Here is a 22,354-nt window from a genome sequence, read left to right as displayed (position 1 = left end):
TTCGGACGCTGGGGGTGGGGGCGGGGAGGGTGGGTACCAGGGCTGCAGTGGACCAGCCTGGGCTTCCTGCCCTGTGGCCGCAGGTGGGTGGAAGGTAGAGCCTGGGGCCGATGAGTCTGTCGCCCACCCAGGCTAAGCCAGGCTGTTCTTGGGGTGGAGGCTGCAGGGCTGCTCCCTCACCTCTCTGCTCCCCACCTAACTGCCCCTCAGGACTTCCCTGGCCCACTTGCCTCCCCGTTCCGTCTCCTGCTGACAGCTCCTGCCTGGGGGCAGACACCTCCCTCCCTCCTGGGCTCCCTCAGCCTGGCTGCAGGTGGCACTGTCGGGCCCCACGATGGCCTCTGCCCTGTCCCTCGGAGTGGGACCCAGGAGTCTGGTGGGTGAGTGATGGAGCCGGCGAGCCTGTCCCAGGCAGCAGCCTGAAGGCCCATGGGGTAGCGCGCTGGTGCCCAGGGACCCTGGTGTGGGTTTGTACTGCTGCTGCTGGCGAGCTAACCACTGGGACTTCCAGCTTTTGAGCCTGGGGCCCGGGGGGTCCCACCAGCAGTGGGGACCCAGGGTCCCAGTCTACTGACCCTAAGGCACAGTCCCTCTGAGTGACCTGGGGCATTCCTCCCAGCCGCCTTGCTCTGGCTGGGCCTCCAGAGGTTGGGTGGCCACAGAGACAGCTCCGGCAGAGATTGGTTGTCCCCACAGGGGCGGCGTTGCCTGAGCGGAGCACTGGGTTGAAATGGAGATTGCCTGGAGCCTGACAGCTTCACAGATTGGTTTTAATAACTCAGCTTCCCCACACTGCACCCTGTCACCAGAACAAGATGCAGGAGCGAGATAGTTGCTCCCTCCTCTCCTTGCCACCCGAGGCCCAACCCTGGCCAGGGTGCCTAGGGACAGAGCTGCATTGGCAGCTCAGAACCGCTGCGGTGCCCGGGGAGGTCAGACTGAGAAGACCCACCAGGCTGATGGGGGCAGCCCGATGGGTGCCTCGCTCCCAGGCAGGGGACCGCAGCCAGGTCTCTTCCGAGCCACACACAGTGAGCCAGGATGACAGAAATAGAAAAGGAAGAAGTGGCTTAGAACAGAGAGCTCCCACGGAGAGCAGATCAGATCCAGTAGGGAGGCAGAGGGACCCTGGTCATTAGAAAATGATAAGGTGTCAGGAGCCGAGGCAGCTTGCTCAGGGCCTGGGTTCCTGCCCTCCAAGGCCTCAGCATTTCCTCCCTGGTTCACTGAGACCCGCTGCAGTGACCCCAGCCCATGGTCCCTGGGAGCCGTATCCTCGTGGAGACAGCCATCTAGCCTGCATGAGGTTATCTGGGGAGGCTCTTGATGAGGGGGTGTCCCCTCTCTGCAGAAGGAACCTCTTTTTGAGAGAAGACAGTTGTTGTCACAAGCAAGTGAGGCCCCCAGGCCCAGTGCCCAGGCCAGCTGCTACGCCTGAGTAGTAGTTACCACCAGCCCAGACCAGCCACTACCCACCAGCAGTGCTCAGCACCAGCCCAGGCCAGCCGCTACCCCCCAGCAGCGCTCAGCACCAGCCCAGGGGCCCAGTGTCCCGGCTGACTGGCCCTGGGTCCATGTGGGTTGCTGTGTGGCCAGGCACACCTGCTGCCCAGCTTCCCTGTTTGAGGAGCGTGGCCATGGGCAGGCAGGAAGCTCTTCTGTGGTCACCTGTCCCAATCCTCTGCTTCTGATGGTGACTGTGGCCACAAAATCAGTGCAGCGGTTCTTTATTTCTGTGTGTGAGTGGGTCTGAGTGACCAGCTCAGCTCTCCTAGCTTTATTTATTTTATTTTAGGTGGAGTCTTGCTCTGTCATCCAGGCTGGAGTGCAGTGGTGTGATCACAGCTCACTGCAACCTTAACCTCTTGGGCTCAGGTGATCCTCTCGCCTCAGCCTCCTAAGTAGCTGGGACCACAGGCACATGCCACCACAACTGGCAAATTTTTAAATTTTTTGTAGAGACGGGGTCTCCCCATGTTGCCTGGGCTGGTCTTGAACCCCTGGGATCAAATGATGCTCCTGCCTCAGCCTCCCAAAGTATTGGGATTGCAGGTGTGAGCCCAACCCTTTCCCAGTTTTAAAACTGGAAGTCCCATATCCTGGAACGTGCTCAGATCCAGTGAACTGTGATGCTCAGTTCCCTGAGAGAGAGAGAGAGAGAGAGAGAGTGTGTGTGTGTGTGTGTGTGTGTGTGTGTACACATGTACATGTGTTTGTTAGAGAAACAAGGGTCTCTAGTCACATAGGCTGTCTGGGAGGGAGTTTGGCCCCCTGGGACTATGCCCAGAAGACGAGACCTGGGATTCTGCTGGGCACCTGAGAACTGGATTTTATTCACTTAACTGTGAGAACTCGGGGCAGGAGCTGAGCTGCCAGCAGGGCATTGCAGCCGTGCGGCCTAGAGCATGGCGTGTGGTGCTGGTGCTGTGCTTGGATAAGTGGTCCAGGCCGCGGCCAGGAGGGCCGGCACATGGGAGCTATGGATGGCAGCTGTGTTTTCCCTGGCCTGGTCCCCTCCCCGGCCCTCATCATCGAGCGCTCTGCCTCATTCAGACAGTCACCACCACTCTGTCGGCCTGACGCCATCAGCCCAGGCCTGCTTATCAAGACTGGGGAGTGAATTGAGCACCAGAAGCTGGCTTTGGCGTTCAAAAAATTAACTTGTGGTGCTGCAGAGACCTTTGAGCCTCACATTGGGGCGTCCACAGCAAGGCTGGGATTGCATCTCTGCGCCTGGCATGTGGGGCACAGGTGTTGGAATCACAGCCTCTCCCGCTGGCCTGATCAGCCTCCTGCCAACCTCACTCACGTTAAGCAATCACAGCCTGATTGTGCCCCCAGGACAGGCAGGGCTCTCAGCTGTGTCTCATGATGGCGTCCCCAAGGACTGGGAGAACATCTCTAGGCCAGGGTGACCGGGAAACTCAGGGCACATCGGGGCACTCACCGGGGCTCCCACTGTACCTGTCGGTGGGATCTGTCCCAGCAGGCTGGCTCCTGGCTCTTGCTGGGAGTTGGCAGGGACAGACACAGACACACTTGGTGTTTGTTCGGGGACTGCAGAGCAATTTTCATATTGCCTTTTGCTGTGTGAAAATCGCACTCCAAGCTCTCCTCCAGAGCCGTGCCGCTGAGTTGGGGACTTCTGGTGTTTGGATGGTTGATTGCCCTGCTGCGTGTGTGGACAGCAGGCACCGTTGCCCATGGGTTTGGGAAATTGGTTTCTTGGCGAGCAGAGGTGGTGGCCGTGATGGGGCCGGGAGGACGCCCCGCAGCAGGTGAGTGTCGGGTGGGTCCCTCTTCTCATTCGTCCCAGGCTTGTGCTTGTGTTTTTCATCCACTTTTTGGTGAGTCTTCTCCCCCTTTCTCTCTCTTTAAATAGATCTTTGTTCAACCTGTTTTAGAGTCACTGAAAAAGTGGGAAGGTAGTAAGCACAGAGAGTTCCCCATTGGGTTCCCTGTTATGAACATTTTATATCAATGTGGTACACTTGTGATCATTGATGGGCCCACACTGATGCGTTATCAACTAAGATCCATACTCCAGATTTCCTCTGTCTTCCCCTATTGTCTTTTCTGTCCCCTGAACCCATCCGGGTCCCACGTGGTGTTGTCCCATCTCCGTAGGGCCCTGGGCTATTACGGTGTGTTTGATGCCCTGGACAGTGTTGAGGGGGGCTGGCCAGGGGGTTTATAGAACGTCCCCTAATCTGTATGTCCCCTAATCAGCATGTCTGATGTTTTTCTTGTGGTTAGACTGGGGTGATGGGTTTTAGGGAGGAAGACCACAGGGGTGAAGGGCCCTCCCATCACATCCTACCAAGGGTCAAAGGCGCAGCCATCAGCGTGACGTCACTGCTGATGTTGGTCCTGGTCACCCGGCTTGGGTGTGGATGTCCAGTGTCTCCACTGCAGAATGGCACTTCCCCTACTTTCCATGCTGTTGTCTTTGAATATCAGGCCCACCAGGATCATCTCCCTTTTTTTTTTTTTTTGAGATGGAGTCTTGCTCTGTTGCCTAGGCTGGAGTGCTGTGGTGTAATGTCGGCTCACTGCAACCTCCATCTCCCAGGTTCAAGTGATTCTCCTGCCTCAGCCTGGCGAGTAGCTGAGATTACAGGTGCACGCTGCCACGTTTGGCTGATTTTTGTATTTTTAGGAGAGATGGGTTTTCACCATGTTGGCCAGGCTGGTCTCAAATTCCTGACCTCAGGTGATCTGCCCTCTTCGGCCTCCCAAAGTGCTGGGATTACAGACGTGTGTCACCGTGCCCAGCCACCTCCCTTTCTTAAGGTTAACTGATTTGGGACCTTTATCACATCTTCGAGGCCCTCATGGCAGCAGCGCAGGGCATGTGTCGCGCAAGGAGTGTGGGAGCCCTGGGGCGGGGAGCCCTGGGGCAGGGAGTCCTGGGGTGTCGAGAGCCCTGCTTGCCCTGGGGCTTCCCTTTTGTAGGCATTTCTTGCTAGGAAACATGATTTGGTACAGAAACGGACATAAAGCATGTAAGTACCAGATATATATGTATGTGTGTGTGCGTGCACACGCATGTGTTAGCAAATGACTCTCCGGCTGTCCCCTGTGTACCCCGATGTCAGGACATGGCCCCCACCTGTGCCTCCTTTTCCCAGCCCCCTCTGCACGCTGTGGTGGCGGCTTCCTCCCGGCTCTGCTGGCGGCGCCCTTGCCTCTCCCCTTTGCCAGGCCGCGTGTGCCTGTGGCCTGGGCAGTGAGGCTGTGTGTTGGCTGCATTGGAAGGTCTTACAAATGGGCTGATTTCCTCGCGTTTCTGCTCAATGGTGTGTGTGTAAGATTCATCCACTTGTGTGTGGTGGCAGCGCACTCATTGTCACGGCTGTGAAATTCTGCACTGTATGGCTGGACTTTAGTCGACTTTTTCCATTCTGCCGTGGTCGGACATTTGGGCTGTTTCCAGCATGAGGCTTCTGCGAAAGACCTATCATCTCTTCACCTGCTGCTCATGTAAGAAATTCATTTTGATCGTAAGCCTTGCTATCAATAACTGTGACTGGGGCTGCGTTTATGATGTTCCGTTTCTCATGCAGCAGCTTTGCCTGGAGTAACCCTTTGACTTGTGCCCTGGCTCCACGTCCTTGTTCACGGATGAGGCACAGATTGAGGAGACATCCGATCTGCCCTTGAAGTGCTGCCCTGTGGGATCAGGAGGGCAGCGGGTCCTGGGAGCAGGTGCCAGGGTGATGTGCAGCCTTGAGGACAGGGTGTGTCGCAGTTGGCGAGGGTGGCCTGCACCTGAAGGTGTGGATGAGGAAAGACCCGTTTCTGATGGAGTCACCATATTAAGCCTTGCTTAGCCAGACTTGAAGGTGAACGTTTGTTGTGGGAGATGGAGATGATGCAGGGATGCGGGGACCGAGGCCAGCATGTGTGATGTCCGAGGTCGCCCTGGGTGCTGCTGTGTAGGTGAGGGAAGAGGGACTGATGGGCTGCTTAGGGGGCCATGTCTGAGGGCAGGGCCCACCACTTCTGCCCACACCTCATTGGCCAGCACCCAGTCACGTGGCCACACCTTGCATCAAGGGAGGCTGGGAAATGTAGTCTGACCACATGTCCAGCTGGGAAGGGGCAGGTGAGACTTCTCTTTCCTGCCATGTGGGTGCTGGGTGCCCTGCAGGGGCTCAGCCAACAGAGTCTTGAGGTTGAAGAGACGGGTCTACTCAAGCCCTGACGGAGTGCTCATGCCTGCTCGGGGCCCAGCATGAGCTGCATCAGGAGCAGAAGCCATCAGGAAGGACTTCTGGTATGGCCGGGCAGCCAGACACCCCACGCCCAACCCCCAGAGCGGTGCCAGGCCTGGGAGCCCTTGGGATGGAGGCAGGGAGACTGGGGGGCTCTGAGGACTGAGGGAGGAGGAGAGCCTGGTGAGAGGGGGGATGGGTGGCCAGCTCAGGAGCAGGGGCAGGAGGGGGCATAGAAGGTTCCTAAGCAGGGGAGCTACTGCTCTTGACCATGTTCCAGGAGGATGGAGTGGCTGTAGGAGCTCTCGGGCCAGGGCCTGGGTGTGGTGGGAGCCGGGGCTGGCTCTGGACCCTGCAGGGGCTGCTTTAGCCTCACGCTGTCTGACCAGCCCCTGCCCCACGTCGTGTGCTGAGTCCTGTCTGCGGCGCCTCGCTCACCCGCTGGCTTGGTCTGGCAGGAGCAGATGGCCTTCATTTTGGAGTCTTTTGTTCAAAGCGGGCGCTTCAGGTTGGAGTGGCAGTGCACACGCTGGCTCATGTCGCTTGTGAGGCCACAGGATTTTTGTTTTAGGGAGGTAGGAGCGAAACAAACCTGGCGCCTGCTTCCAGGCTGTGGCGTGCCAGGCGAGTCACGGGCATCCTGTCCCTGCCCACCACTTTAAGAAACTGTTAGTTCTGTTTGAAATGTCATCACTGGGCATGAATTCCCATCTTCAGATAATCCCGCCAGGCAGTGTTCGGATGGGGAGTTTATTCAGGCTGTGGGGGTCTGTGCACGCCTGCAGGTCCCTCCCACTGCAGCCGGCAAGGCTGGCCCTAACCCGGAGTCGCCCGCCCACCCAGTCTACGTAGGCATCAGAGGTTTGGGTTCTGAGCACAGGGCCTGGTTTCCATGGCAAATTTCTTTCCCTTCGGTGAGGCTGCTGCCGGCGGGGTTCAGCTCCCCAGAAGGGAGATGGCAGCAAATCTGCGGGAGGAGAGAGTCTTCGTTATCTTTGCTTAAAAATTGGGCAGCGCACGGCTTCCTCCCCTCCACACTCGCCAGCAGCAGGGGACAGGAGCGCTGGCTGCCTTCTGATGAAACGGGGCGGGCGCAGGACGGGGCTGATGACAGTGATGCTAAGGGCCCTCATTCAGCAGCCTCCCGCCGAGGGCTCGGGCCACCTGTTCTCCCTGACCTGATTGCGAGCCGAGCAGACTTAAACCTGTGTGTGAGCCAAACCTTCCAGGAGCTCCAGAGCCCAGCCCGGGTCCCCGAGGCCCAGGGAGGGACCCAGCATCCTGCGGCCTCTGCCCGTGGTGGGCACAGACTGAGACTTAGGTCATAGGAACAGGAGCATGTACCCCCATGGCCATCGGCCTGTGTGTGAGACAGTTTAACTCCCGTGCTCTCCAAAGCTAGTCCCATTATTACGCATGCCATTTAGGACGCCCCGGGCCATCTCGGTCACCAGGCGCCTGGCTGTCACCATGTTTCCTCATGAGGTTCAGTGGGTGCTGTGTGTCTGTGGGCGCCGGTGATGAAATAAATGTAAGCATAGAGGCATCAGAGCGTTTTAATAGATGGGAGCCTCCACAGCCTGCAGGTATCCAGACCGCGTTCTGCACACACAGACCCAGACTCCCACCAGGGCCTCACGCCCCACTGCCTCTCTGGGACGCCTGCGTGTGGCTCACTCCCGCCACGGGCGCATCGGCCCCGGTGCCCAGCTGGCCTTCTGCAGAGCTTGGTGCTGGAGCAGCTTCTCGAATTCTCTGCTGTCTCCTCCCCACAGCCTTCCAGGGCCTCAGAGCTTCTTCTAGGCCAGCACCTCCTTCGGCCTGTGTTGAGGCCCCACGGGGCTGGGCTCGGCTCATGTGGGAGCTGATCTTGGCCGGGTGATCCCTCACTGTCTGGACAAAAGGGAGCCATGGGCCGGGCATGGTGGCTCACGCCTGTAATCCCGGCACTTTGGGAGGCCAAGGTGGGCGGATCACCTGAGGTCGGAGTTCAAGAACAGCCTGGCTAACGTGGTGAAACCGTCTCTATTAAAAATACAAAAATTAGCCAGGTGTTGTGGCAGGTGCCTGTAGTCCCAGCTACTCGGGAGGCTGAGACAGGAGAATGGCGTGAACCCAGGAGGTGGGGGTTGCAGTGAGCCAAGATTGTGCCATCCAGCCTAGGCGACGGAGGGAGACTCTGTCTCAAAAAAAAAAAAAAAGCCGTGATTGTTCTCCAGCTGCAGTCCCTGTCTCTTCAGACCCAATGTACTCTTAGGAGACTGTCCTTGTTCTTTCCTGTTTAAACCATCCTGTGCCTTTTAACAGAATAAACGGCAAAGGGTCCCCACTCAGGTCAGATAACGCTGGAGGAGGGCCGTGGGTCTGGGCATGGTGGGGGCTGCCTCCTGGTTGTTGATGAGCAGAAATTCAGGCCGGTTTGACAGCAGGCACGTGAGGGAGGTTGCTGTGTGTCAGTGGCCCTGTGTCCCTGGCACTGTGTCCGAACCTGACAGCCGCCACTCTGTTGCTGGGCACCTGCCCTGCACACCCTCCCCTGTGACGGGCACTCCCACAGCTTTCCTGGCGAGGCTGCAGGAGAAACATCGCAAACAACTCGCACATGACTTTGCATTTTTGGCCTTGCCATATAATAAAAGTAATTTGTGGGCCTAAAATAAATCAGGGCTGGGGATCAGATGCCTCCAATCTGGCCTTTAATTGCAGGCACGACATAGCTTGCCTCGGCGAGTCTGCTCCTAATTAAAGGAGCAGGCGGTGTGTAAAGTTCGCACGGCTCCTGGGGTGCTGACCCAGCCCAGGTTCCTGAGGGCCAGTGTGATGACACCTCGTGGCCCGGGAGAGCAGGGCGGGCCACCCACGGCCACCGTGCCAGGAATGGGGTCTTCTGGCTGGCCCTGCGAGAGCCGAGAGCTCTGTGTCCTCTGCCTGCGGCTCCACTTTGTCTGGCATTCCTGTGGGCGGCTCTCCCCATCCCAGGCTCCCCATCTTCCCTGAGCCGAGGTGCCCAGGACTCCATTGGTCTCCTGTGTGTCTCAATAAAAATGTCATTATTTGAAATCATTGACATCGCTGGTTTAAGATACCAAATTCCATCATCTGTTGTCCCGTAAAAGGATCCGTTAACGATAAAGCCACTGCAGCTCAATGAGGCTACTTCCTGGGAGAAAGCCACCCTGCTCCCTGGCGGATCCCGGGAGAAAGCCACCCTGCTCCCTGGCGGATCCCGGGAGAAAGCCACCCTGCTCCTGGCAGATCCTATGTCCCGAGCAAGTGTTAGTATCTGCCACATAAAGGGCCCCTGTGCTGGGGACAAATGAAGGAGGTGGCCTCTCCCCAGGACGAGGCTCCATGAAAGAAGATTTTTCCAGTAGAAATAGGCAGGTTGGCTCATGCCTGTAATTCCAGAGCCTTGGGCAGCTGAGGCCGGAGGATTGCTTGAGCTAGCCATTGGAGCTCGAGACTAGCCTGGGCAACATCGCGAGACCCCATCTCTACAAAAAAAGAAGAAAAAATTAGCTGGGTGTAGCGGTGTACACCTGTCATCTTTTAGCTACACGGGAGGCTGAGGAGGGAGTATTGCTTGAGCCTGGGAATTTGAGGCTGCAGCAAAGACCCTGTCTGTTAAAAAAAAAAGAAGGAAGAAATAGGGTAGCTTTCCATCAGACATTGGGAGGAGTTCTGTCGCTGCCTTGGGAGGAGCCGTGCAGCCCAGGCCTGGCTGCATTTCTGCAGCACTGGCGTCTGGGGGAGCAGGGCCGGCCCCACAGAATGCCAGGGCTGGAGCCTTCCCCATGGGGCCTGCACCTGCTCTGGGACTCCCGTTTCTCCTGTGAGTCTTTGAGAAAGGGTCTCACTCCTCCTCTTCCCGCCCTCTGTCTGGTCCCCTGTGATCTCTCCCTCCTAGCAGCCTGCGGTTGGTGACAGCTCCTCTCCCTCTCTCTCAGCCGGGATACGGACCTCAGTGTTCTTGGCAGTTCCCGGGCTGTCTGTGTGTCCTGGCCTGTGGATCCACTCCCTTGCCTGTACAGGTGTTTTTTCTAACATCTTTATCTCGCCAGACTGACCTGTGGGGCGGCCGCCTGTCCTGGGCGACCCGTCCTCCTGGGGTGGCCGTCGGTAGCATGCCTTTCCTGCTGCTGGTGACTACGTGGTGAGCTCTGGCGCCTGCCCTTCCTCCCGCCCGTCCCCATGCGCTGTTGCAGGGGTGTGGAGGGGTTTTACCCAGGTGGGCGCCGGCTTCCCAGGTCAGAGCCTGTGAGTACAGCAGGCAAGTGCACTACCAGGTCTGTGTGTGGCCTTGTTTGTGGCGAGAATTCCTGCTCCATCCTAGACGAGGGACAGGTTTACCCTGGTGGGTTTAGAGTGTTCTGTTAATGTTCTTTCTGCTGTAGAGGAAACCCTCTTTTTGTTGATTTTTTTTTTTAATTAAAAATTCTGCCACCTTGCTGGGCTGTGTTTAATTCTATAGTTTTACCAGTTTGTTTGTTTGCTTAGATTTCCTAAGTAGAAACTTATATTATAATTAAACTTTTTTTTTTTTTTTTTTTTTTAAGAGACAGTGTTTCCCTCTGTTGCCCAGGCTGGAGTTGGAGTGCAGTGGTGCAGTCATGGCTCACTGCAGCCTCAACCTCCTGGACTCAAGTGATCCTCCTGCCTCAGCATCCTGAGGAGCTGGGAACACAGGCACGCACCATTACGCCTTGCTTAGTTAGACGTTTCTATTACAATTTTAAGAAGTTTGTCTTATCCCTTCTGCTTGGTAAACCCTTTGTCTTTTTCTTGATATATCGCGTTGGCTAGTGTCTCTAGTGCAGTGTGGTGTGTGCTGTGATGACAGGCAGATTGTGTCCTCTCCTGCCTTGCCGTGAAGGCGATAGTGGGAGAGTCCCTGCTCGTCCTGGTTGCCTGAGAATTTTTGTACCAAATGCTTTGGAATTTTTGATAGATATTAATTTTTGGAATGTCTTTGCAACCTTGGGGATAAACTCTTCTCGGTCTTGCAATAGCCTACTGTGCTTGACTCACTAATACTGTATTTAGGATTTTTACATCCACGTGGGACTGGCTTATCATTTGCTTGTGTGTTCTTTGTTGATGATGGGGTTTCCCATTCGTTCATTTATTCATCCATTTGGAAAATATGCCGGATTCAGCAAACGAGCTCAGTAACATCAGATCTTCCCTACTGCTTGCCAGCCATGTGTGGACATGAGCACTGTCCCTTTAGATGAAGGTCATTGGGTAGGATTCATTAAAACCACCTGGGCTGGTGCCTTTTCCAGAGAGGACATCTGTGACCTGGTCTCTTCAGGGTTTCTGGTGGGGCCTGTGCTAACTTGGTGGACACCCTGGACTCCACAGCACCGAAGACACTCTGAAGAACCAAGTGCGTCTGTGGCACTGAGCCCAGCGACTCAGGCAGGGACCGTGGCTCGCTGGTCCTTGTGTCCTCAGTGCGGTGAATAGGTCCTCAGGTTCCTGTGAACAGCTTTGTTTGCGGCGTAATTTATCCATAGCATACATAGAAGGCGCTCAGAGAACTTGGCAATTTCTGTGGACGGAGTTGACACGGTGCAGCACAGTGGTCACTACACAGACCTGTGCGTCCCTGGCCCGGTCACCGTGCGGCTCCGAGGAGCAGAGCACCCTGGCCTGGCTCGTCTTCAGCTGGCTCTGGGACTGCATGTCGGTGGAGGGGCTCGCGTGGGTGTGGGGCTGAGACAGCAGCTGTCTGTTGGGTCTCACAGGAAGCCCACCCTGTAGCTGCCTTGCTCTCCTTCCCGGCCTGTGCCAGCCACAGGGCAGCACGCCAGAGCCATCTTGCTGGGTCGCAGGCCAGGGCCACCATAGGGCTTTGTTGCGAGGGTGGCGGTCACCATGGCTTTTCTGTTCTGCTTGCAACTTGGGGTCCTGGGGACGCCGCTGGCATTTGGATCTGCTGTGGCCCTCCTGGGCTTGTGTGGGCGGCTCACTCTGCCAGGTGGCCTCTGTCCAACCTGACACCTGGTCTCGGGTACTTCCAGCGTGATGTGCACGGGCTCTGCCTCCCTGGTTCTGTGTCTGCAATGATAGCGCATTAAATGGCGAAGGCCCGTCTGCCCAGGCCTGTGCAGATACTGTGAAATTAACTTCCTCACCCTCCAGCACGCGTTGGGCTGCGCCGACGTCTCTGAAGGGCTCTTGGTCGGACCCCTGCTCTTGGCACACATTCCTCGGCGGCGGGGGCGGGGGGCAGGGAGGAGAGCGTTTTCATCCCCGGCACCTAATTGCCAAGAGCTTCCTCTGGCAGGAGCTGTCAGGCTGGGCCATGGAATGGATTCCAAGTGCCACTGTCACCTGGGAGAAAGCTACACGAATCTTAAAAAAACTTACACTATGATGTCCCATCTCCCGGTTCGGAGCAATCCACAGGGACCAAGCAAGATGGTGCCAGGCAGGGGCCACTGCCAGAGGTGAGGGCCACAGAGTCCTGGCTTGAGAGCCTCCAAGGAGCCCATTCCGCTTGCAGCAGGAGGGAGAGGGCGCCGGGAGTCACCTGGTCGCTGTGGAAGTGCCGCCCAGGTAGGGAGCCTGGGGCAGCCGGCAGGTGTGGTGGGGACATGTGTGGCCGGCGCCAGCATCACACCCCTCATCCAGAGACTTTGCCCCGATCTCGGGTTTTCTGCTGGTCTGAGAGGCAGCGGCCCTGCTGGCATTGCCTGCCCATGGCTGGGAGAGGCAGAGGCTGTGAGCGGGCAGGATATTGGACATCTACCTCCTCCACCTCGGGTTCTGAGGTCAGGTGCGGTGTGCTTCGGCCATGGCAGGCAGGATCCCTGGGGGTGCTGGGGCGTCAGCTAGGCAGGCAGTGCCTACAGGCGAAGCGGGCAGCCCCACTGTGCAGCGTCACCCAGCCCAGGAGGGGCCACAGCGCCCGCTTTGCAGAGACCAGTGGGGGCCACGCTTTTATGGAGCCAGACGTGGGCCCGCCTCAGGCTGGGGCCCTGTAGAATGGCGCCCAGGGGTGGCCTGGCCTGTGCGGCCCCAAGCCCGTCTGCTCGCCATCATCGTAGCTAAGGGCTCCCTGGCAGGTCCCGGCTGCCCAGGATGGCCTGTGTTCCCTTTCCTGACACACTCATTTAATTTTTAACTGAAAGGCATTTGCTTATTTATTTTCATTGTTCCTGATAATAATTCTAAGCCATTAGAGGGGAAAATTATATTCAAAAATGCTGTTTCACACTTTATTTGTTTGATGATTTAGAGCGATAGAAAATAGCACATTTGCTGGCTTTTATAGTCTGATAATTATTCACATCCATCAAGCCATTCCGGGGGAATAAACAAAACACCAAGAAATTACACTATTAATAGCATCCTCTGCAGCGGACAGAAGACTCTTTCCCAGGCCGGCGTGGCGGCAAGATGACAGTGGCCCGTTCCCTGGCTGGAGGGGAGAGCCTGCCTGCAGAGAACGCCTTTGCTTTGATTCTCTGGCTCTGGCTCCGGCTCTGGCTCCGGCTCTGGCTCCGGCTCCGGCTCTGGCTTGTGAGCTGCCCGCCATCCATCCCCTCTTCTGCACGGCCAGGGGCTTCTGGGGCCCATGGCGAAGCTTCGCCCACCCGTCGCCAGGAGCCCCTGGGGAATCGCGCAAGCAGAAGAAGCAAGGCTGTCGGGGCCTCGCAGCATCCCCTGGACAGCTCTGCTGCCAGCCTGGACTCAGGCCTGGTCTCAGCACGCTGGTGGAGCCTGGTGGGACGTCCCCACCCTCTGGCCCCGGCACTGAAACAGGGACATGCGGCTCGTTGCTGCCACATCGGGCCCAGTCCTTGCTGCAGTCCTGACCTCCCATGTGACCAGTGTCTCTGGACACCGGTCAGACTCATGCGTGTCAGGCCTCAGGGCTCAGCCTAAGTTGCTCTCTGCTTCTGGGTCCCAGCCCCTCGAGAGGTGGCCCGGCCCCCACTCTTGCCCTGTGGGTGGCTTTGAGGCTTTTAGCTTTGCCTTTCTTGGGTGGCAGTAAGTGTAAGGTTGGTGACATTCACTACTCAAAACACCTCAAAGTATAAAAGAGAAGCCTGGGAAGGTAGAGGGTCCAGGGGCTGCCCACCTGCCCGTGCCCGCCCACCCACTGCCTCCGCACCGGGGTGTCCTTCCTTCCGGATCTCATGTCCTCGTTGGCAGGTCACCGTGCCAGCTCACATGTGTCTCCCCATGGGCCTAGGAGCTGGTACGCTGCTGGACCATCATTTTGTTTATTAACCATCTTGTGACCTCATGTATCTCGTGTCCCCAGCTCCAGAGGGGCCACGTTCTGGTGCTTGTCTCTTCCATTTTATTTTCTCACTCACGCCGCTTTGGCTTGCACGTGACTGACTTTCCGAAAGGACGTCCGATGCTTGGGTTTGTTTCCTGACCGTCTTGTCACCACCACGTGTGGCTGTCACGGAGCTTGTGGAGCCGTCTGCGGCCAGCGCCGGCTGGCTACCAGGCAGATGGCTCCAGAGCCTGGGCTGGAGATGCGGAGCTGAGTTTCTATGACTTTGTGGCTTACTGTCTTCCAGAAAGACTGGTGTACAGCATTCCAGAACAGAGGGAATGGGTACAGGGGGGCAGACAGGCAGGGCTTTGAGAACACGGAGATGGAGACCCCGCGGGGGTGCTGTGGACAGTGGTGCAGAGGAGTGGCGATGCCTGGGTCCTGGTCCTGGGTCCCGCGTCCCCCGTCCCGGCTGATGCGAGTCCTCAGAGGGGCACCTCCTAATTGCATTCGCCCTGATTTAGAACCAGGTTCCTCCAGGCAAGGCCAGGGGCCTGCAGTGGGGGCACCTGAGGGACCTGTGCAGGCCACCCCTCCCTCCCGAAGGCTCCCCTGGCAGCCTCCTCCACGGCGCTGTCTTCAGCCCCTGCCCAGACACACCCCAGGGCACCTGATCCGTGCTCGGAGAGCTTAGCTTGCTGGAAGAGTCCTTGTTGCACTGAGCTAAGTCTCCCCACCCCCTTAACATTTCTGACTCTGCCCTCTGAAGCCCCGTGGCCTGTTCTGCCTTGCACAGACCCACCAGGTTCCAGGAGTCGCTCTTCCTGCTTCCTTTGTCTTGACCTCTGCAGCTGCTTCCAGCAATTCCTGTGCGCTGGGCCTCAGACTCTCTGCACTCTGCCCCTGGCTTGGGGAGAGCTGATAGCTGCAGATGGCCAGCCACACACAGCCCAGTCCTGGGGACGTGCTCTGAAGATGCTAGAAGGGAGGGACACGTGCAATGACCTGGCCTCCAGGGCTCTAGTGGGTGAGAGGTGGTCAGCCCTTGCGGGGTCCCGGGGAGGTTGACAGAGTCAGAGGACAGAGAGGCTGGTGTGGGGGCCTTTGTGTCAGCAGGAGGTGATGCTGGCATGGGGGAGGGAGGGGAGGGAGGAAATGCTGGGGGCTTGTGGGCAGGGCCCGTGCAGGACATGGAGCCGGTAGTATCTCAGAGCTGGATGGAGGAGGAAGGCTGGGAGCAGGCCAGGCTGGGGACCAGTGGCCCCTGCACAGGAGCCAAAGGGCCTGGGCAGCCGTCTGTCCAGAAAGCATGCAAGAGCCCCGTGCCACCCAGGCACACAGGGCTGTCGTGTCCAGAAAGAGACCTCCTGGGGTCGCAGGCAGGCAAAGCTGATTGATTTTGGCCGTGAATTTTGACCTTGTGATGGGGACCGAGCTTCCAGGGAGCGAGACAAACTGCCTCCCCGTGTCGGTGGCCAATAAACCTGACTTGTCTTTACAGCCCCGAGAAATTGCTCGCTAATAGCCAGACAGATGCTCCCCCTGCCTCGAGCTTTAGTGAGCAAACATTTCCAACCCAAATAGCTGCTTTTGCCTGTTTTTTTTTTTTTTTTCCTCCAGAGCCAAGGCCAAATGTCAGGGATGCCCCAGCATATCCCCGAGCAGGGATTATGAGGAGGGGGCTGTGCATTCTTCGCTCTTTGGGGGCCTGGGCAGAGGACCCTGCTGAGACACCCCTGTGGGAGGCCCGAAGGCTCCCTGAGTCTCTTCTCCTGTGGTGACTGTGGGTCTCTGCCATGCATCTGCTTCAATCCGCCAGCTCCATGGCTCGCCCACCAGTGCCGTCGCAACCCCGTCGTTTGGACTGGGCTTTTCTGGACACCCAGAGAGCTTTGGTGTGAGAAGCAGGCCCCGAGGCTACCTTCTAGTCCCCCGTCCTGGGGTTGTTCCCCTAAGCGAACGTGAGCGTGCTTTCAGCCCTGTGTGGATGGAGTGTGGCGCCTCCAGCCTCACTCAGTTCTGTGTGTCCTTAAAGCCCTGTCCTGGCACTTTCTCTTGGAAACTGAGGTTTTTCTTCTGCCTGTGTCCTTGGGGGTGGCTGGGAGGCAGGTCTGCCAGCATCAGGTCTTCTGTTCCCCGAGGCCGTCGCTGGGTTGTTCCGGGTGGCGGGAGGTGCAGCTCGCTGTTGGGCGCTGCTGGTGGCAGAGCCCAGAAGTCTCCGTGGCTGTCCGGCCTCCTGTCCAAGAGTCCTTTGTGATTTCTCTGGGGGCCGTTCCTCTGAACGCTGGGCCAGCGTCCCGCAGTCTGTGCTTTCTGATAACGCCGGAGCCACGTTCCAATGTATTAAACTTTTAACATTCTCCAGATTCAATTAATCTTATCTTTACAACTCCCAATTACAGGCAGTAATTAAGTGGAGCAGCATTGTAGGCTGGGGATACGGCATTAATCATCGCAGCCTTGGAGCCATAAATTAGTTCCTTCCCGTCCCCGGCATCTTCCCAGAAGGAGCGGAGTGTTTCATTCCCTGTGTGGAGGGGTCTTTAATCCCACAAAGGTGCTTTGGATTGGGATTAACTTTTCTCATCTTTATGTAAACGATAAAAGCCCATTTAAAAAAGGGGAACGCACCTCTGTCCAGACAATGGAAGACTCTCTGAGGACGACAGAGTTGAAGATGCTGGGCTCGCCTCGGCTGGGGACCCTGGGAGCATGCCCAGATATTAATTATTTGTGTCCTGTTAGATTAGAGGCTCCGTGATGTTCGCCTCTTCTCTGGCTCCTGCCCCCTCCGTATTTATTTTTATTTTTATTTTTATTTTTTTTAATTTTTGTGAGACAGAGTCTTGCTTATTGCCCAGGCTGGAGTGCCGTGGCGCAATCTCGGCTCGTTGCAACCTCCGCCTCCTGGATTCAAGCAGTTCTCCTGCCTCAGCCTCCTGAGTAGCTGGGATTACAGGTGCCTGCCACCACACCCGGCTAATTTTTGTATTTTTCACAGAGGCGGGGTTTCACCATGTTGGTCAGGCTGGTCTCAAACTCCTGACCTTGTGATCCACCCACCTCGGCCTCCCAAAGTGCTGGGATTGCAGACATGAGCCACTGCACCCGGCCTTTTTGTTTGTTTGTTTGTTTTGAGACAGAGTCTCACTCTCTCGCCCAGGCTGGAGTGCAGTGGTGCCATCTTGGCTCACTGCAGCCTTTGCCTCCCAGGTTCAAACGATTCTCTTGCCTCAGCCTCGCGAGTAGCTGGGATTACAGCCTCCTGAGTAGCTGGTATTTTGTATTTTTGGTAGAGGAGGGGTTTCACCATGTTGGTCAGGCTGGTCTTGAACTCTTGACCTCAGGTGATCCGCCTACCTCGGCCTCCCAAAGTGCTGGGATGACAGGCGTGAGCCACTGCGCCCGGCTTCTTTATTTCATTAAAAAACAAAGTGGCCTTTCAGTTGGAAGGGGCTGTAGGGGAGCAGGGGCCATCTCCCACCCTCTGAGTTTTTCCTTGTCTTGCTTCTGCCCTGGGAGGGTCTGGGGGAGAGACCACGTCATGTGTCCTCTCATCCGTGTGACTGTTCTAGAACGGGAGCTGTTGGCCTTGTTACTCTAGAGCGGGGGTCGAGGATGGGACTTGACCACCCTCAGCTGGCACTCAGCAGTGCGCCCTCAAGTCCCCGCGGCCCTGTCCTCGTCCCCTTCGCTTGGAAATTGAGGTTTTTATTTTGCCGGAGGCCTCGGGAGTGGGCTGGGTGGTGTCCCCGTTGGCATTGGGGCTTCTCGCTCCCCTCAAGGCTGCAGTTCCTGGTGCCCACCTTCCCTGATGGGAAGAGAGCCCCAGCGTCACAGGTCTCCAGCTTCCGGTACGGCATGAGCGGGACGCCACCCCCACTTCACTTCCTCTGTTTGCACACTTTCATCTTACGTCTTTCTTATTCATGATGGAGCCTTGGTGATCTTTCAAATGTAAAATGTGTAAAAATAAAACTTACAAAGTCGGTGACAAATGCAGCTTTTCTCACTTCCAAAGCTGCTTTTTCCCTGTTGGCTCCCAGTGCCGGGAAACAGGTGACGTAGGCCTGGAGACCGTGACGTGGGCCTGGAGAGCGGGCTGGCAGCTCCAGGGGCCCCAGATGCTTCCTGTTCCAGACTTGGCCCCCTCAGGGTCCGCTCGCCACCCGCAGTTCCAATCCAGTACTTTTATTTTTTGCCTTTTCAGCCTCCTTGAGGTGGAGTGCCGATTAACTGGGAGCATCCCCACTCCTGGCTTTCTGAGTGTGTCACAAGCCACCGAGCCATGGTCCTCACTCCCCGCTCCTCCACCCGCCCCCCTCGCTTCCTTATGGATTCCGTCCTGAAAGCCCCTGCCCCTGGCCACGGCCATCCCCTCCACACAGCCCTGACCACGACTGCACTTTGCTTCTGCTCTGGGCACTGTCTGCATCTCCCCAAGGCTGGTCCCGCCAGGGACACCCCCATGCGTGGCTGCCACCGATCTTGCCTCTGACGTGCCTCCCTTCTCTCGCAGGTACGCCATCCCGCCAGAGCACGGCAAGCGCCTGGAGCGGCTGGCCATCGGTAGGTGACTGCCCTGAGGGCCCCGGGGACCTGGGACCGGGTGGGAGGTGCCTGTGGGCGGGGAAGAGCAGCTGGCGTCCCCCGGGCTCTGCTGTGGTCTGGGTTTGGGTTTTGGGGAGTGGTGACATTCTTTGAGCCATTACTGTGTGATTTTTCCATTTCCTCCCACCCTCGTGGTCAGATTCACGCCCTTCTGCTGTGCAGTTTGTCTCTTGTGAAATTCGCACAGAATGCCCAGACACTCCTGTTTTCCAGTTTTCTTAGCGCAGACTTCTTGGGCCTGGTCAAAGGCTGCCAGGGCCCAGGGAGGGCAGCCTGTGTTCATTTTCCTCCCATCACCTGACCGCACCCTGTGCCCTTGCTAATTCTCAGAAAGCCTAGGAAAGGAGACAGTTCAGCCAGCAGTCCGCTCACCTGCGGGGGAGCTGACATGGTGGCCGCATGGTGTTTGCCCTTGTTCTGCTGGGACCCAACCTGGACACCTTTGGCAAATGTCCTCACGGGCGATGCCACCAGCTCACATTCATGTGCTCGCTGGGGACTCTTGGGAAAGAAGGGGTTTGTCATAGAGGGTCCCAACATGTGCCTGAGGGAGTGCCAGATCCTCAGGTTGTGGGATACTTGGAAACAAGTCAGACAGCTGGAGACACCCGGGGTGGGGCCACCCTGAGCTCCCCTGACCACCGAGCCCTGAGGCACTTGGGCCGCGTCCCCATGTCAGCGCCGATGTCACAGCCCAACAGGGGTGCAAGTTTCATGACACCTCACTGCTCCTAAGTGCCTGGAAAGTCATGAAAAGACACGGCTGGCTAAAGCAGTTCCTCCCTCCCGCTGGTCCATTCCCACCCGCTCAAGAGCTGGCTCCTCTGGGTTGGCAGGTGGACAGGTTGGGGTACGTGAGGGGTGAGGGTCAGTGAAGGCCCGTTGTTCTTCTGACAGCGCTGAGAGGGCCCTGTCCGAGCACCCCGCCCTTCAGGGACAGCGTCGGGCAGCTCAGCACACGACAGCCACGGCTTTTCTAGGAGCTCTCGCCCAGCCTCAGTACAGGCTCCCGGGACTGCCTGGTTGCCGTCCTCTGTCCCTTCCAAACCTTCGAGCCAAAGGATGCCTGCCACACGCTCTCTTCCCCTTCCCGTGGGCTTTTGGCTTTGGAGATGGGAACTGTCAGTCTTTCTGGGGAAATAAGGGTCTCCTGTCCCAGAGACCGTGCCAGGAGTCGCGTGGCTGCGCAGGAAATGTTGCCCAAGCGCGGCAGATTCGGTGGCGGGGACAGAGGGGAAGCGAGTCCTTGGGCTGCGGGCTCGGCCCTCTCCTGGCATGTGCTCTCCTGGCTTCTGGACCGAGGGCTTTGCTCTTTGTATTTTTTAGCGTTTCTATTGGAAACCTGGACCCCGTTCTTATGCACAGGTGAACCCTGGTCTTAGGAGCACGCTTCTGATAGTAGAAATTCTGCAGTCACAGACAGGCTGTAGCAAAGGTCCAGCTCACTTACATACTAAAGCAGTGAAAGAAAAGCCAGATTAAAGCATTTCTCCCATTGTATTTTTTTAGTACTAATTTCCAAAACAACTTTGAAGACATAAGCTAAAGAAACATTCCCCGCGTTGTATTAGCGTCCTGAGGCTCCTGTGACAAATGACCACAGAATTAATGGCTGAAAACAACACACATTTATTCTCTCACAGTTCTGGAGGTCAGGAGTCTAAAATGCACATTAAGGGGCTAAAACCCAGCTGCAGGCAGGGCCAGTTCCGTCTGGAGGCACCAGGGGAGAACCCGTTTCTGCTTCTCCAGCGTCTAGAGGCTGCCCGCATCCCTTGGCTCGGTCCCAGGGGAGAACCCGTTTCTCGCCTTTTCCAGTGTCTAGAGGCCACCCGCATCCCTTGGCTCGGTCCCAGGGGAGAACCCGTTTCTGCTTCTCCAGCGTCTAGAGGCCGCCCGCATCCCTTGGCTTGGGCCCCATCACTCCAGCCTCTGTCTCTGGTCTCCTCACTTTCCTCTGCTGTAACCAAAAGTCCCTCTGCCTCGCTGTTCTGAGGAGCTGCGGAAAGACATCGGACCACCCAGATAGCCAGGGTGCTCCCCCACTTCAAGATCCTTAACTCAGTCCCATCTGCAAAGTCCCTTTCAGCATGGAAGGTGCCACACTCACAGGTCCCAGGGGTTAGCATGTGGGTGCCTTGGAGTTCCATTATCCAGCCAGCCACACTTAGAAAGCCACAGAAGAAAACCTCACTGAGCGGTCAGGGAGCAGCTTTGGGCTCCTTGTCTGCTGCAGGCATGACATCCCACAGCTCTGTCGTCCACACGGCAGTACCTCTCTACTGCCACGGGGCAGGGGGTGCAGGCGCAGCCTGGGGAGAGCCAGCAGCCCTGGTGGGGAGCAGGCTCTAGGCTCCGCAGTCTATACTGGAGCCGGGCTTCACCCGGGCGGCCCCTCCTGGTGCTCTCCGGTGCCCAGACCGAGAGGGCCACCCCATCCTTGCCAGCCACTTCTCCCCCTCCATATTTAACGGAGACTACAGTTAGCCACTGTCCCCTCCCTTCTCACCCAGTGCAACTTCTGCATTAGAAAAGCAGAGGTTGACAAGAGCCTGCTGAAGAGGCCACAGGCAGGATCTGGCGGGGCCACCCCTGTCCCCAAGCACTGCCACATCCTCTCTCCCTGGAATGTGACCAGTTCTACCCTGAGGCCGGGCCAGGCACCTGCAGGGCTGGTTTGGTTTCCAGGTGTGCAGAGGGCTCAGTGCCTGAGCTGGGTGAGGGGGAGCCAAGGAAGAATTAGTTCTTGGTGGTGCTTTCACAGGGGTTCTTAGAAAATATGGACTCTGGCCAGGTGCAGTGGCTCACACCTGGAATCCCAGTGCTTTGAGAGGCTGACGTCAGAGGATCCCTTGAGCCCAGGAGTTCAAGACCAGCCTCAGGAACATAATGAGACTCTGTCTCTGTAAAAATTAGCTGGGCGTGGTGGCGCGCATCTGTAGTCTCAGCTACTCAGGAGGCTGAGGCGGGAGAATAGCGTGAGCCTGGGAAGTCGAGGCTACAGAGAGCTGTGATGGAGCCACTGCACTCCAGCCTGGGTGACAGAGTGAGACCCTAGTCACTCCTTAGCAGGGCAGAGCAGCTTCCAGTATTCTGGGAGCCAGCCTGGCTCTGAACCCCGAGGAGGATCAGGAAGGTGGTGGGATGTGTCAGATGCCTACGGCTGCGTGGAAACGCCTTGAGTCCCCTGTGGCCTCTGGCTCAGGGCCCTGCCCTCCCCTTCTGGCTGGCAGCTGGGGGCAGGATGGGGCAGTGCTGGGGAAAGCCGACCCGACCCCCCTTGTGTTCCTAGGTGCCCCTCCCAGACTGTTTTTGGGGGAGGCGATGTGCTCCATCATTGGGACGGTGGAAGGGGTGTGCGATTAATATGGAAAATGAATAGCTGTGCTCCAAATGGGCTCGCCGGGAGAGTTGTGGAGCCTATGGAGAGAGCATTAATGTGCTGGCGCCTTATTGGTGCTAATCACTTAACATGTGCGCCTTTGTTAGAGCTTTAATGAGAGCCACTTAAACTGTGCATTAAAAAGAGGAACTGCGGAGAGGCCGGCGGGCCGGGTGGCAGGCAGTCATAATTCTAGTTGAAATGCTTTTAGTGCAGAGAAAAGTTGCTGGATTCGGCAAACCCCTGTACTTTGCAAAACCTCACCGTGGTGTCTAAGCGGCTGGGTGTCGGCAGAAGCACCGTGGCCCCGCCCTCCCGCCTCCCCGTGTGCCTGGGCCTCCGTGTGCTGGTGCTCTCGCACACACCTGTGCTGCCTTCCGCCAATGACCCACTGGGTGTGTG

General features: G+C 57.4%; 1 protein-coding gene across 6 annotated transcripts in view; it reads left to right on the top strand.

The window, feature by feature from the left end:
* KDM4B (lysine demethylase 4B) overlaps positions 1-22,354 on the top strand; it is a 187,374-nt gene that overhangs the window by 85,858 nt on the left and 79,162 nt on the right. For all 6 annotated transcript variants that reach the window (XM_032178568.2, XM_032178567.2, XM_032178569.2 and 3 more), the window contains exon 7: positions 18,479-18,528. In XM_032178568.2, coding sequence (XP_032034459.1) covers positions 18,479-18,528 — 50 coding nt within the window. The remainder of the gene's footprint in view (positions 1-18,478; positions 18,529-22,354) is intronic.

Source organism: Hylobates moloch, unplaced genomic scaffold (genome assembly GCF_009828535.3).
Source record: "Hylobates moloch isolate HMO894 unplaced genomic scaffold, HMol_V3 SCAFFOLD_15, whole genome shotgun sequence".
Lineage (NCBI taxonomy): Eukaryota > Metazoa > Chordata > Mammalia > Primates > Hylobatidae > Hylobates > Hylobates moloch.
The sequence above is the reverse complement of the archived record's forward strand: the minus strand, read 5'-3'. Positions and strand labels throughout refer to the sequence as shown.